This window comes from Rhinolophus sinicus, linkage group LG03, assembly GCF_036562045.2.
Source record: "Rhinolophus sinicus isolate RSC01 linkage group LG03, ASM3656204v1, whole genome shotgun sequence".
NCBI lineage: Eukaryota > Metazoa > Chordata > Mammalia > Chiroptera > Rhinolophidae > Rhinolophus > Rhinolophus sinicus.
In genome coordinates this window covers 158,191,507-158,206,585 of record NC_133753.1, presented here as the reverse complement: position 1 = coordinate 158,206,585, position 15,079 = coordinate 158,191,507, and the positions used below count along the sequence as shown (strand labels likewise).

At 36.5% G+C, this 15,079-nt stretch overlaps 1 protein-coding gene across 3 annotated transcripts in view; it reads right to left on the bottom strand.

Moving 5' to 3' along the window:
• The window catches only part of ADAMTS6 (ADAM metallopeptidase with thrombospondin type 1 motif 6), a 262,087-nt gene that overhangs the window by 7,649 nt on the left and 239,359 nt on the right, over nucleotides 1-15,079 (bottom strand). For 2 of the 3 annotated variants that reach the window (XM_074328899.1, XM_019743866.2), the window contains exons 23-24: nucleotides 10,388-10,564; nucleotides 7,856-8,012 (exon numbers count right to left, since the gene is read on the bottom strand). In XM_074328899.1, the coding sequence (XP_074185000.1) occupies nucleotides 7,856-8,012; nucleotides 10,388-10,564 (334 nt within the window). Of the gene's footprint in view, nucleotides 1-7,855; nucleotides 8,013-10,387; nucleotides 10,565-15,079 lie in introns of those variants that run through there. The other variant, XR_012495117.1, reaches the window with a different exon arrangement.

Below are 15,079 nucleotides of genomic sequence, written 5' to 3'. Positions count from 1 at the left end.
TCACTCCCACCCTTGAGCTAATACACAGTACAGCTTACATTGGTGATAAAACCATTGTTGAAAAATTGTGCATGAATTAAACTACATTTTCCCATTGAAATCAAAACAATAACAGAAATGTTCTGTTTTAATTTCTGAATGATCTTCAGTTGGCATTGATTTCTAGAAAATGTCTAAAAATTAAAAGTTTCTCTATACCCAAGTAATACATAATCTGCAAATAAACAGAAGATCTATTAAAAAGAATCCTTTAGTTTAAGTAGAATCTTTTTTGTAATATAATCTGTTTGTAACTGATCTATTTTGAAGATTTGGTCTTTACTATCATATTTTCTTCATGCAGATATACTTATATCTACTGCTTTTTAAGCAGTGGAATCTGAGCCATGAGGGTCAAGGATTTTAAGATAAAGGAGTCTGATTTTCTCTTCTACTATCATTATGTACCAGCTAAGTTCTCTCCTGGGAAAAGAATGAAAAGACACTCTTTCTACCTTTTTTTTCTTACAAGGCTATTGGAAGGGTCAGAGGTCCTTATTGTGTGGTCTCTAGGAAATGTTTTGTGGACCTACCTAGTCTCTCCTTTTTTTATACCCTTTTCCCCCCTTGAAAATAGTTTTACTTTACCCAAGGTCAGGGACTTCTGGTAGGAATGATAATTTGTGGAGTATCCCTAAATTCTTCTCAGAGAGATTTGGGAATATATCAAGGGCTGAAAGTCAGCGCCTGGGCCCTGCAGTGGGAACTAGACCCCTCCTTATAACCTTAAGTAACTTGCCAGGTATGCTGGAGTGGGTCTCAGTGGGAATCTGGGCTTTGGTAGAGTTGAATGATAAAATTAGACAACCTGTTTCATAGGCAACACATGACTCTACTTTTCATTGATGTTCTAATGGGTTTCTCCCCAGGTGCTTTACATTAATCTTTCAAAACCCAGACCTAAAAGACATGATTTCAAAATACTCATACTGAACAGAGGCTTATTAATTTAGGATGCAGTTGTATTCAGTATCATTGTGACTTTGACGTGACTTAGTCCAAGGAGCATAATAGCAACTCCTGAAATGCAGCGCTCTTGCATTTAATGCACACAGCATTGCAAAGCCGGCCTAAATTGTATCCTTGGAGTGAGCTGGGACACACAGGGGCATACTCTTCCATGACCAGGTTGGACCACTCAGCATCTGTCTTTGGAGAATGCATGCCCTCTGTGCCTGAAGCTCTTTATGAAGCTCACAGGAAGAACACCGTGAGTAGAGAGTTATGACTGAATCATCTACAGGTCTGTCTTTTGGATTATAAATGTACAACCAGCTATGCCTCTGTCAAGCTACCCATGCACAGGCAGAGCCTGGTGAGAAGGGAGATGGCAAAGGCTGAGCATTTGCATGTGTGGTACCGGCGTGGATGTGGACTCAGCGTACTTTTCCTAAAAAAATTGTGCTTGAGCCCTGGATATTTTATGTATGCCAATGGAAAAGGATGAAACAAGTTTTGCTTGGGAACTCAACAAATTCCTTGCAATGGGAACAGGACACTAACTTTCTGTCCTCAAAGCAAGGTGTTATCAACTATGGAACTTTATTCTGATTTCATCTTGCCATGGACTAAGCCTCTCCACTCTCTCTTTGCTTTCTATGCTTCCTCCTACCCAGTCTTATTCCCTAGATGTCACCTACTTTCAACCTCAAGGTGGTATGATCCCCACACAAATCCAGAGCTCCCTCCAAATCAGACATTAGCAGATCAGAGCTCTTCAAAATGGTAAAGAAAAAAAGAAACTGGTCTTTCTCACCTCCTTGAAATCAAAAAGTTCACCTTCACCATCCCTTTCACTGATTTTAATACACTGGATGCCATTTTAAAACCCAAAATGAGTAGCTGTTTTGTTTCAGGGATTTTATAGATTTCTGGAGCTGCCCAGGCTTTCTCAGAGTCATTTACTTGAGGGACATTGAGAACGACCAAAGCCACCATTAGCTGGGCTGGTAATCCAATGTACACTAATCACGCCTTTCCTGGGTTGGTTACCAGCTCATGGCACAACATGAATCATTACCTGGTAGCAATAAATACTAGATGACAGAGTGCCTTGTGCTACTGAGAAGCTGAAAAGACTCACCGTATAAACTACAAGAGAACTTGAAACTGCATAAAGATGAATAAAATGGCATTTGGGATAGAATTTCAGGTGAGTTTGAGTAGGCTAGTCCCAGCTGCCAGATGTACTTTAAAAAATTACTCTGAGTAGTATTTCAAATGCAGTGATACCCAGCATGTCTATAATTCCCTCTCAGCAGCAATGCAGTGTAACCATCATCAGTGGCAATCTGTCAAGATGAAGCCTATAATGCTTTAACTCTTAGCTGAAGGCTTTTGGGAATAAAAACTAAAGCAGATGTGGAACATGGCAGATTTTATCTCCCTTCTTCCTATTTCCTTTCCACAATTTCCTTTTAATTTTGTGATGCTCCACTTCTGATTTTCTTTCTCTTATTATCCGTTGTTGCTTTAACTTCTCTCCCTTTCTTTAATCTTTCTCCATTATTTATTTTTATTTTTTAAAAATCTTATTCAAATTCTATTATTTTATTATGGGTTCTGAGGACAAATGTGCTTAATTTCTCTACAGGTGCCTAACTTCCTTATCACAATTAATATCATGATGAATGATTAAATTTGAAACGTGGGAGTCATACAGAACACCTCCATATCTCTCATCCCCATATCTAATTGTGCATCAGGTTCTTTTTATTCTCCTTTCCATTTTATTCTCCTTTGTTCCATTCGTTATCCTCCTTTTGATCCCTACTATATCTGCCTTAGGTCAAGACTTCATCATCTCAAGCCTTGATTCTTTGAACAACTTCCGAACTCTTCTCCCACACAAGGCTACCCTCCCTCTATTTCTTTACACTCCTGCCATCTTTAGCATGTCACTCCCCAATTTCTTTCACTTGTTTCCTAGAAGATAGAGTGCTAACTTTCTTCCACGGCATATAGGACCCTCTAAAACCAAGTCCCCGTCTCTCTCTTTGTAGCCTCATTTCCACTGCCTGCTCATCTGCCAACGTGTGGCGGACATATTGAACCATCCCACAATGTCATGACTGTACACACTTGTCTTCCGCCAGGAATGCCCAATAGCTCAATGTCTTCTTGGCAAACTGTTTCTTAACTTCCAGTGTCCTGCTCAAGCTTGCCGTCTCCACAATGCCTCTGATTACCTCCTCCTTTGTGTACTCATGGTAGCTTCTCTTAACCCCTGTTACACTACTGCCCATATTGTGATAATTATTTGTTTGCATGTTGCCACCTTTACTAAATTGTGCTCCATTGGAGGACAGGGATATTGTCGTACTCCTTTCATAGTCTCAGTGCCTAGCACATGGTAGGGATGTTTGCTAAATAAATGAATTAATGGTTGGATAAATGGAGCGCATGATTTAAAAACCATCACCTTGAGGGATGGACAAATATCAATGATACAAAGCAAGTTCAGCAAAATGTTAATGCTAGAATCCAGATGGTGCATGTTCATTGTAAAATTCTTTCAGCTGTGTTGTATGTTTAAAATTTTTTATTATTTTCGTAATAAAATGTTAGGAGAGGAACCATTCCCTAAACTTTGGTAGTTAAAACAATTCTCAAGATTCTATCATTGGCCCATTTTAGCCATAGAGACCCCACCGGAAGATTTTAGATCCCAAGGGATCTCCTACCCTGTCTTGCTTGGGATAAAGCCGAACTAGTTTCTCAGTAGCCTGTCACTAGGAGTCAAGGAAACCTGGTTCTGCTGGAGAAAAGGGGGTCCTCTTCTACCCTTCTGCATTAACCAGAACCTGTTTCTTCCAGGACTGCTGGATTCTCTTCCCAACTTTCCTTTAGTAAAAGGCATTTTTCTCTCCCTGCTCTGATCTACAGAAGCGGTATCAGGTCACTCTCACATTACTTTTATGGAAGAGCCTCTTTTCTTTTGAAATCCATGTTATCTGCCCATTTTTATCTCTATGAGTGACAATTTATGATTCAACTCTACCATTTCATCTACTTTTCCCAAGTTGCACACTGAGTTTTTCCAACTACACATTCTGGCCGGTTCATAGACCACTTAGGCTACGAAACTTGCTTTCATCCACAGGGTGAAAGCTATTGGCCTTTCATTTGTGTAAACTGCTCCACATGACGCATTCCACCTTCCTTCTTTGTTTTCAAAGTATCTTCTCTGTAAGACTATGAACTTATAAATGTATTTGAATTTTCCATAACGAAAGGAAGGGGCTGGCCATAGTAAGCATTCAATAATTAGCTGCTGATAAAATGAACAGATAGTTTCGGGTAATTAAATACAGTCAGTATGTACTATTTGGAAGCTAAAGAGAACACAGAACAAGTTACAACAGACATACTGTTTGTACTTTAATTCTAGTTTTGTAAAGGAGAGTAATACTCTTTTAAATCAGTCAACAGCTTTAGGGAAATAACAATTCTAAGATTAGTCATACTTTGTAGAATTAATAATTTCCTAAAAGTTTCTTCCTTTACTGAAAAGGCTAAAAATATTGTCTTCACTGCTTATTTCAGGTTATTATTAATAAAAGGTTATTTGGCCAGGCAGATAAAATGACCATGAGTTTTTTTCTACAAATAACCCAAGTAACATCAGATTAACAACTACACACTTTAACAGAATTTCTTTAAGACAGAAATAAGTGCAGTTACAAATGATATTCTGCCTACTCTAAAAACTGCATTGCATTTTCAGTGGCAAAGATTATGTATAATTACCCACTACAGAGAAGCTTTTGGAGAAATTACCAAAGTGGCTTAAATGAAGTTCTAAACATATCTTCAACATATATTATTGTGGGCATGTTAAAAGTCAATTCTTTCAGCAATGTTTAAGCTTCAATCTGTGAATGCCAGAAGTAGTGTCTCTACTTCATAACCAGAAACTCTGTCTTTGTGTTAAAATACCCAATTTTAAAGAGTAAATTACATATCACTGTGACTCTTTTGTGACTACAAATTTGTACTTTCTAATACTTTCACCTTCTCCCCCATCCCCTAAACCCCCTCCCATCTAGCAACCATCAGTTTTTTCTCTGTATCTATGAGTCTATTTCTGTCTTGTTTGCTCGTTTATTCTGTTCTTTGGATTCCACATATAAGTGAGATCATATAGGTATTTGTCTTTCTCAGTCTGACTTATTTCACTTAGCATAATATCCTCTAGGTTCATCCATGTTGTTGCAAATGGTAAGATTTCATTTTGTTTTATGGCAGAGTAATACTCCATTGTACAAACATACTACAATTTCTTTACCCAATCATCTATTAATGGGCATTTTGGTTGTTTCCATATCGTGGCTATTGTGAATACCACTGCAATAAACATAGGGGTACATATATTTTTTTGAATTAGTGTTTTGGATTTCTTTGGATAAATACCCATGACTGTAATTGCTAGTTGATAAGGTAATGAAATAAAGTATGGAGAACATAATCAATAATGTTGTAAAGATTATGTAGGGTGCCAGATGGATGCTGCACTTATGGGGGAGGATCGCTCTATAGCTTGTGTAGATGCCTGACCACTGCACTGTACACTAGAAGTTGATGTAGAATAATTTTGAATGTCAACTATAATTAAAAAAACAAAGCAAAACAAAACAAATATATATATATATATATATATATATATAAATTATTTTTTGTGATACGCAAAAAGAAAAAGAGTAAATTGCAAATAGCATATGAATGTAATTGAAACTGATATACATTTGGGCTCTGCCAAATCTGGGTTCAAATCCTGACTATACTACTTCCTAGTCTTGTAATTTGGGCAAGTCACTATCTCTCTCTGTGCCTGTTTCCTCATCAGTAATATCAACTTTCAGAAGGTTGCTGTCATGATTATATAATACACACACAAACAGGTATTTATGTATATGAGATACGTAAGATGGATGATAACTATAAAGAGCCTAACATACTACCCAACATAAAGTAGTTTAATATGATAGTTGTAGCCTCTCTTCCACCTTAACCTTTTATCTTCCAACTCTGACAGAAAAACAGACTCCCAAACCTCTGTGATTGATTGCTAATAATTTACAGTGGCTAAAAGTTACTTACTGTAGTCTTATAGAATAGAAGACAGATGTATTTATTTAGATCACTTAAAGAGATAGTTTTACTACAAAAAATACTTGTTTCTCATGGAATTTGAGCCATTCTCAAGAGAAAGCAAGTTAGCTTTCCAGAATGTCCCTTATCAAAGGGACAAAAAAAGAAGCAGATGGCATTAGAACCAGAGATTTTGCAAATTAAAGTTGTGATTTCTTTTTTTAAGGTCATGCTGCTTGCTGTATTATAATAAAGTCCTTTGTCTGTGACCCAGGAGTCTTGTGACTTCTGTCAGCACCCACTGGCAGAGTAAGTAACCTGGATTAGCTTGCAAGTGGAGTAAAATCTCAGAACCCACACAATTCTTAACAAGTGTCATTAAAGTTGTGGTTTTCAATTAATGTAGGATAAGGCTATACTTATTTGAAAGAGTAAATTACAGAATAAGTATATTGTGTTGAGACTCAGATATAAAAACCAGACCATTTGCAATGATGCAAAGTTTCTACATCCTGTCATACAAGATGATTGGTCTTCCTAACATAAAATTCCCATGGAAACATTAAAAAATAGGATTTAGGAGGATGGTAGATGAGGGTAAAAGGGATCCAATATATGGTGATGGAAAGAGAAGTGACTCTGGGTGGTGAACACACAATGTGATATATAGATGATATATTACAGAATTGTACACCTGAAATCTATGTAAGTTTACTAACAATTGTCACCTCAATAAACTTTAATTAAAAAAATAAAGGATTTAAAGAAAATTCTTCAAACTGGAAAAATCTAGTCAAAAGGAATAGATCTCTTTGTAAAAGGTTTATGAACATATCATTTTCATTTGAAAAATAATAAATTATATTCAGGTTAGGTTTTTGTTTGTTTGTTCGTTTTTTGCAGAGCCCTAGAGCTGGATTTCTTACATAATTTAAATCCGTGGCTTCAGATGTTTGTGTGCATGTATTTGATCATGACACAATTTTCATGAGAAGACATTCTGATCTTCCTGCCTATGCCATGTTTATCTCTATACATCCCATAGTTTCTGTTATAGCACCTTGCACATAGTAGCAATCAGGAAATTTCAAATGAATGCCTAACTGAATAAATAAAGTACATCTATTTAAAGAAGATATAAGAAAATTCAGAATTTGGGTGGGCATCTGCTATTAATAAAAGGATTTCCCAACACATAACAAAGATATTTTAGACCTTGTCCTCCCATATAAACCACTATATAATTATCTTTTTCTACTTTTCTACTATGAGAAAATTTTCATTTAAAATGTAAGTAGTTTCAAACACGCTTTCGTTATATGTATAGTAGGTATTATTTTTTATCTTCAAGATGGTATCCATTGTTATAGCCAAAAAGAAACAGACATTTTCACTATTAAGCATGGTTCATTAGAAATCACCTCTACATTTCTAGCACAAGTCAAACATAAAATGTTTGGACATGACCTTAGAGATTACACTCCAATCTCTCATTGTATAGATAAGTAAACTTAGCTCCAGAAAGGTTAAGTGACTTAACAAGGTCATATAGTTGGTGGAAGAATCAGGAAACAACTTCGGTTTTCTGCTCACATATCCAATACATAGGCAGCTTTCACAAATGTTCTATGAAAACTATACTACACTGGTGGTTTTCTTCAAAACCTGGGAACCAATTTAGGTGAGTCACTGGAAACCACAGGCCCCCTTTCCATGGGAAACTCACCTTCAGTATTGGAAATGGGGGTACTGTCACATTTGCTTTCGCACTGCTGCATCGATGGAGGCCGAGCAGTTTCCGGACAGTCACTAGACGCCTGCCCAGTGTAGGAGAGACACTGCACAGTCCGCATCTGCTGTCCCAGGCCACACTGAGCAGAACACTAAACCCAAGGCAGAGAGAAACAAAATACTGATCTTAACAATTTTGAGGAGGTTAAAAAGATACTATGTCTTTTCAAATATCACATATAAAGCTTGTATGTAGTTCATCTTGGAGAGATGAGTGATTAGGTCCCTCTATATAGAATTGGTTTGGAAACTCAAGGATCAATGTTATTACCCTAAAAAATGGAAACAACAGAGTTTGCAGAAGATAACAGATGGAGATTTCTTGGACTATTATGACAGCAGTTCCAGGTAGCACTGGTGAACTTTAATAGGAGTACAATCAGAAAATCCCCATGAAGAAGTAGAATAACCAGAGATCCCAGGAAAGGCACATCACTGATGCTTGCTGTTTATTATAGGCTTGTGGGCAAACAACATGATGGTCTATTGGTGTGCTCTGAAACTGATCAAAATATTAGTTCAGCGTAACAGCAGGGACTACTGTGGGAGTTGGCAATAAGGCCAGTTTAAAAAAGAAAAAGAGCTTAAATTTAGTACCTCTAGTTTTCTAAGGTATTGTCAGCCACACAAACCTGAGAAGTGGTCTGGTGTTAGCCAATTAGCATGTCTCCCTATGTTTTGTTTTGTTTTGTTTTTGTAAATCTACTCCAAAATCTAGTTATTTCAGGATTGAAGTTTCTCTGAGTGGCATGGTTTTAGCTGGGATTGTACAGGCTGAAGAATGAAGCAGAGTCTATTCTTTGGGCCTGCCACCCAGAGTACTAGAAAGCCTGTGAGCTTTGAGATCAAAGGGTTGAGGAGCAAAGGGGTGCCAAGACAGGCCACCATGATGTTTACAAGGTAAACAAACCAAGGCCCTGTTGGATTTGTTTGCCAAAACTCTAAAAGCACATACAGGACTTGCAAGGACATTCATAGATGCTTTTAAGTTTCTAAATACATAATGGCAAATAAATGTACCATAAAAATGTATTAAAGCATCTTTGCTTTTTCCCTGGCTAATTTCAATTTTAGGAAACTGAATTGAAACTGCAGATGTGAAGAAAAGGACTTGACAACATTTAAGGAAATAATCTCAAATTGATAACTGTAAATTTGGTGAAATCACTGACATGCAAAAATTTTCAACTGACCTTTATATAGCAGTGCATTGCAAGGAAGAGTGTATGAGCAAGGGAATTCCTACCTGCTTAAATAAAAATTATGAGAGCATGTTTGTTCTGATTCTTTAATAGTATTATATCAATTATATATTGTGAAACTGTCATAGTTCTACAGTGAAACACTTAATTGCATACAATGCTCATGTGTATTCAACTTAAGTACTTTGCCAATTAAAGTATATATGTTATATAAAACCAAATTATTATTTGTTATACAAATGCAAATGTCCACTATTTTATAATCATACTTCTGTTATCTTCCCCAAGGTGACAAAGGAGGTCTATAGATACTGCTATACTCTAGCAATATTGAATTTTGGCCAGAATTTTGATAATTACTTCTAAGAAATGCCACTTTTAATAAGTAATCACTGGCCCAGAGCACAGACAAAATCATACCAGTGTTACCAAATGCCATTATAATTTATTTGGATCTCAGAGATTAGAAAATGACTAGCTACAAGGTTAATTATAAAACCATAGCAAAAGGGCATTGATAGTCTAGACATCTACTTTCTGGAATCCTATTTTTCAATGTAACATAATAGATTTCTTTTTTGACATTCAAAAGAACAATACCTAATTTTCCTTCTATCCAAAAATACAAATTTGCTTTTAAAGGATTTAAGGTGGCTTTCAGCAAGATAATTTAATTTAAAAGTAAGTGAAAAAGAAGAAAGAAAAAACAGGAATTGGAACATAAAATGGAAGTGGGTCTAATATAAAAACACATCTCAAAACACAATTCATAGTCTCCATCAGAAAAATCCATTGAAGAATAAGTATTAATGATACTTCAAAGACTGTGAATCACATTATCCAGTTAATTAAATCTCCCCTCCCCTCCCACACACATCTTTTCTGAGAGATTAAGAGGAATTATTTTGTAAGTGAGAACATTAAGATACTGGTGTTAACTGATTCATTCTTGAATCAGTTGAGAGGGTTGGGACTAGAATCCAAAGGTTTGGTAGCTTGTTCAAATCTCTGGCCATCTAGACTATTTTGCTTTTAATTTTAGGATAAAGATGTTAGGAAGCAAAGAATAGGTACAAGTGGGAGAAACATGGCTAAGGTTTCTGTGCAGCTGCTGCTGTTTGTGCATTGTTGCACACGCGTGTCTTACACCTAGATTTCTCTGTGTTGTTACTCATCTCTTGAGCCCTTACACTGACCCAACCAGGGACCTCAAGTGTCTCAAGTTGCTGCTGCTTCAGCAGGAGCCCACAGGCCAATGGCCTTACCTGGCCCCAGTCTCCTGTCACCCAGCGAGGAGGAGGGCAGCGGCCCAAACTGCAGCGGATGCGGATAGGAGGTTTGCTCTCCTCTGGACATTGTGCAGCTGGGAATGTTTTGGAAAGGTCGCTGCTCTTGCACAGAACAATCCGATGCTTGAATCCTGAACCACATTTGGGAGTGCACTGGAAAGAAAACAAATACTAATGAGTAACAACAGTCTAAAGACAGAAGAAAATCTGAGGAAAGTCTTTCTTAAAGTAAATGGGTGTTTGGGTATACAATACACATACACACTAAATTCTAGGCAAAGTCTTTCCGATATGAAAATTCCTTAAGTTTTTTTAGCAGAAGCACTTTTATCTTTTTCCCTAAGGTCTTTATGAAGAGCTAAATCCAAAGTTTGTTTTTCTTGGCTCACTTATTTTCTTCTTTTATTGTGGGTAGGTTTATTCCTCGATTCCTCCCCATCCTTGGCCACGTTCAGCTGTGATAAGATTCCTAATTTTTGGACTGTGGAATCCTTGGTTTCCTACATGCTAGGTGTAGTCTTCAGAAAAGAAGACTGTGGTATTAGTAGACCAAAGACTTTGTCTTTGTGAAGCAAACTTGGGGTTGGTTTACATGTGTATTTTTAGTGCGGTAGCTAAGAATACAGTGATGGTTTATTGCACAGAAAATCTCTGGACTGTTCCCTGTCCTTCAGTTAAACGTAATGACTTTGACTATTCTTTAGTTGAACCCGTCTGTTCTTCATACTAAGGAAAAGGTGATTCTCCTACATCACAAACGCTGTTCTTTACCTCTTCTCCGGGGTTAACAGGCATGCTCTGTTCTAGAGTCACCTATTTAACATGTGGCTGACTGAAGTCCCCCAGCTGTCTCCTCTGCACATCTGAACCCTTCCTTAAAATCTGTACTTCCTCTCAGTCAAGTGAGAACTTTACCTTCAACATTTTGAAGCCCTGTTTCTATACTTATCATTTAAAAAACATTTTCAGATCTCCTATAGGAACTACACTACATGAGGGGGGAAGGCATAAAAATGAATAAGACAGTCTTTACACCTTTAGAAGCTCATAGTTTTATGTAGGAGATAAACATGTGAACATAAGGGTTAAGTACCATAAAAGGGGATGTAGAATATATAAACTCTTGTGCCCCTAATCACCATCTGCCTATTTTATAATTATGTATTTAAATATCTTTTCATCCCTACAGATTATAAGCTCCTTAAAATTATTTCATTTCTATTTTATGTTTGTACACCACCCCACCCTGACCCCCAGGATCCAGCACAGGGCTCTGAGTATGCACTGAATAAATATATATTGTCTTTTATCTGGAAAATGATGGTTTTGGTTTACCGTCAGGTAAATCAAGATGTACTAGCTGTGCGATGGGGATGTCTTAATGATTACTAGACAACCGAGTGGCTTTGCCCAGGGCCATCCTGGAGCTTGGTGCATGCCATGCAAAGAAAGAAAAATATTAACTGGTTTTGTTTTTAGGTGAAAATTAAGGATCTCATGAATCCTCTTCATCACAATGAGTGTAATAACAATACATTTTCTCCAAATTATAACAAGTTTAAGACGCATTTTGAATGCGGATAACATTCAGTTCTTTCTAACATGGTTCCAGAAGAGGCTTTAGTTAGGGACTTAAGGCTTAAGGGAGAAATTCCTGATCCCTAGTATTCCTTTATACTGCCAAGTCTACATCCTTATTTCCAGCTGCTGCTTCACTTTACCCATATAATCAATCACTAGGCTCTATTACACCAACTCATAAATCTCTCTCACATCTGTGGATTTCTCTGTCTTCACTACCACTAACCTTACTCTAGACAACATCGTCACGTCTAATATTGCAATGGCTTTCTAACAGGTCTCCTGTTTCTTGCTCTTGCCTCACTCCAATCCATTCTCTAACGCACACATCCAATTATATTTTCTTTTGATTAAAAAAGAAATCCTTCAATGGCTCACTATTGTCTTCAAGATAAAAATTCAAATCTCCTTACTAACAATTGTCACCCCAATAACTTTAATTTAAAAAAAAGTCAAATCTTTAAATATGCTTACTATACCCAGATAGGAAGTTTCTGCTTATCTCTGCAGATTCATCTTTCCATAATAAATAATTTGCAGCATTCCCTACACAGGCACAAAGTTAATGCTTCTGCTGCTACTATGACTACTACAACTAACTATTAATAATAATAATAGTAATAATAATAGCAGCTACCATTTAGTAAACACTGTATATACCAAAGTTATGTTAAATGCTATAATGTACATAGTCCTCACAAAAATCCCATGAGATGACAATTATTATTCTGTTTTTAAAATGAAGAACCAACCTTAGAATAAGTGATTGGTAGAAACTCATGCAGATATTAAATGGCAGAGCTAATGCTAACTCTTACTGAGTGTTTCCTGGATGTTAGCCACTATCACATTTGCTTTGCATATATTATCTCATTTAATCGTCACAACAACATTATTACTTTATATTTAAGAAGGCAAGACATGCGATCATATCTTGCAATCAGGCAATCTGTGGAATGAATAAAGCGCTGATTCAAGTCTCTTGAACTTGCCCCACTTGTATCTGGTCCTCTTGACTTCACACCTCCACTGTCCACCAAGGCGAGTAGCCAAAGCCTTAGAGGATTACTATCACTTTCTTAATACTTACTATTATTACTGATAATAACACTACTACCTTACACTCCATTAGAGAATCACAGTTCACAAAATACTTTCAAACACATTATTCTTAAACAACTTTTTGATAATTGCTGCAGATGAGGAAAGTTCAAGCAACGTAATCAAGAGTAAACAGATAGCAAGTGGTAGAGCTGGAACTAAGTCCTAAGTTTTCTGATCCATATATAGTAGCTCTTAGCATTGGTAGAAACCAAGCATGAGAACACATAAGAACTATTAATTATCATAAAAAATAAGTTGAGGTAAAGTACAAGATAGCAGGGTACTTCAGACTTCAGGGATACAGGCAGAAACACATAGGATGTATAATGAATTTGGTTTTAGTATTTTGAGGCTACGATTAGTTTTCTGTATTGGGAACATTCATTGAAAAATGCACCTGTGCCACACCCCTCCCGTTTTGTATTTTAAATCCTGGGACATATGTCCCTTGCTTATTCTAATATCTTTTTTCCAGGAGCAAGAAGCTTCAGGTTTTTTTTTATTTGAAGACTGTAGTAGTCTTTCATAAGAGCCTATGCAAATATCCTGCTTACAATTAGGGGAGGCAGACAATGCAAGAACTGACAACGCATTTGTGTTTGAGACTTCTCCAGGAAACCAAACACAGACAGACCACCAGACAAACAAACAAACAAGAAATCCAAGTAAGATTGATAAGAACAGAAGAATAAAAAGAGAAAGCAACACTAATATTTATTATGTCTGACTGTGTTCTAAGTCCTTGGCATGTCATAAACTACCTAACCCTCACAGAACTTCACGAAGTTCTATTTTCACATCCATTTTACAAGCGAGATACTGAGGCCCTGAGAGGTGCAAAGAAATCCAGACGGCAGGTTCCTCCTGGAATAAAGTTCTGGTAGATAAATGTACAAAGACACAAACCCTCTGTGGGACAATGTGCAGTTATATGCAAAGCCAAACATACAATGACGCTACTGAGGTAAGAAATAATTTTAGAAAATTACAGCCCGAACTCCACTAAATAAGCAAAAGATATTCTATCCTATAGCATGAGAAGTAGAGAGATAATCAACTGGATTCTCAAAATAGTGTGAATGACTAAAGACTACATTTGTGCTATGTTCTGATTCAATGACTACACCAGCCCTTGAGCCCTGCAGATCAAGCCACAAATATTACACATCTACAGCCAGAATCTCAAATCTGGTCTCTATAAATATTGCACTTCTTAAGGGTGATTATAAAGTAGTGAGGGCACGGGGATGCCACTTAGAATAGCTTCGTTCTAAGTAGACTCTATCCTGAAATTTCTTCTGACCTTATGTCAGAGATGTCCAAGCAGAGACGTCCTGCAGCTTGTTTTTATTTTTACTTTTTTCCTCAGCTTTATTTAGCCTACATTTCATCTTTGCCTCTCTTTAGTCTTATGATAAATATGTTCATCTATCTGAGAGCCTCTTTTTTATTTAGCTATCTGAAAAAAAAAAAGAAATTCTAGAAAACCCAACTGTAGCCATGTTTATGTATATGATAGATGTGCGTTAACTTAATTATAAATGCTTCAGAACATTCCTCAGGGATAATAATCGTCAGTCTATACCCATGTGAAGGGTATATTTTTGTACACTTTTCGAGTATGCAATACAATTCATTAGTAATAATCAGAAATTAAATACTTAAGTCAGTGAATAAAAAATCATTTTTTACATTAAAGTACAGTTATAAATATTAAAATCCCTTCCAGTCATTCTCATAATAAACCATTAGATAGCTGGGTGGAAGATATTATTTCAGTGGACAATCGTTTAGTAAAATTATTTTTATTTTTCCTTATTGCAGGCAAATATCTATTTGCCTCTTTTATTTATTATTCAGAATTTCACAATGATTTAAAGTCTGACCACACCATTTGTGTTTTGTTTTCATCTCAGTGGGATATAGGGGGTGATTTTTGTTAAGAGATGCATTGATGCTTTTGCTTAATGTTCTATGATTAAG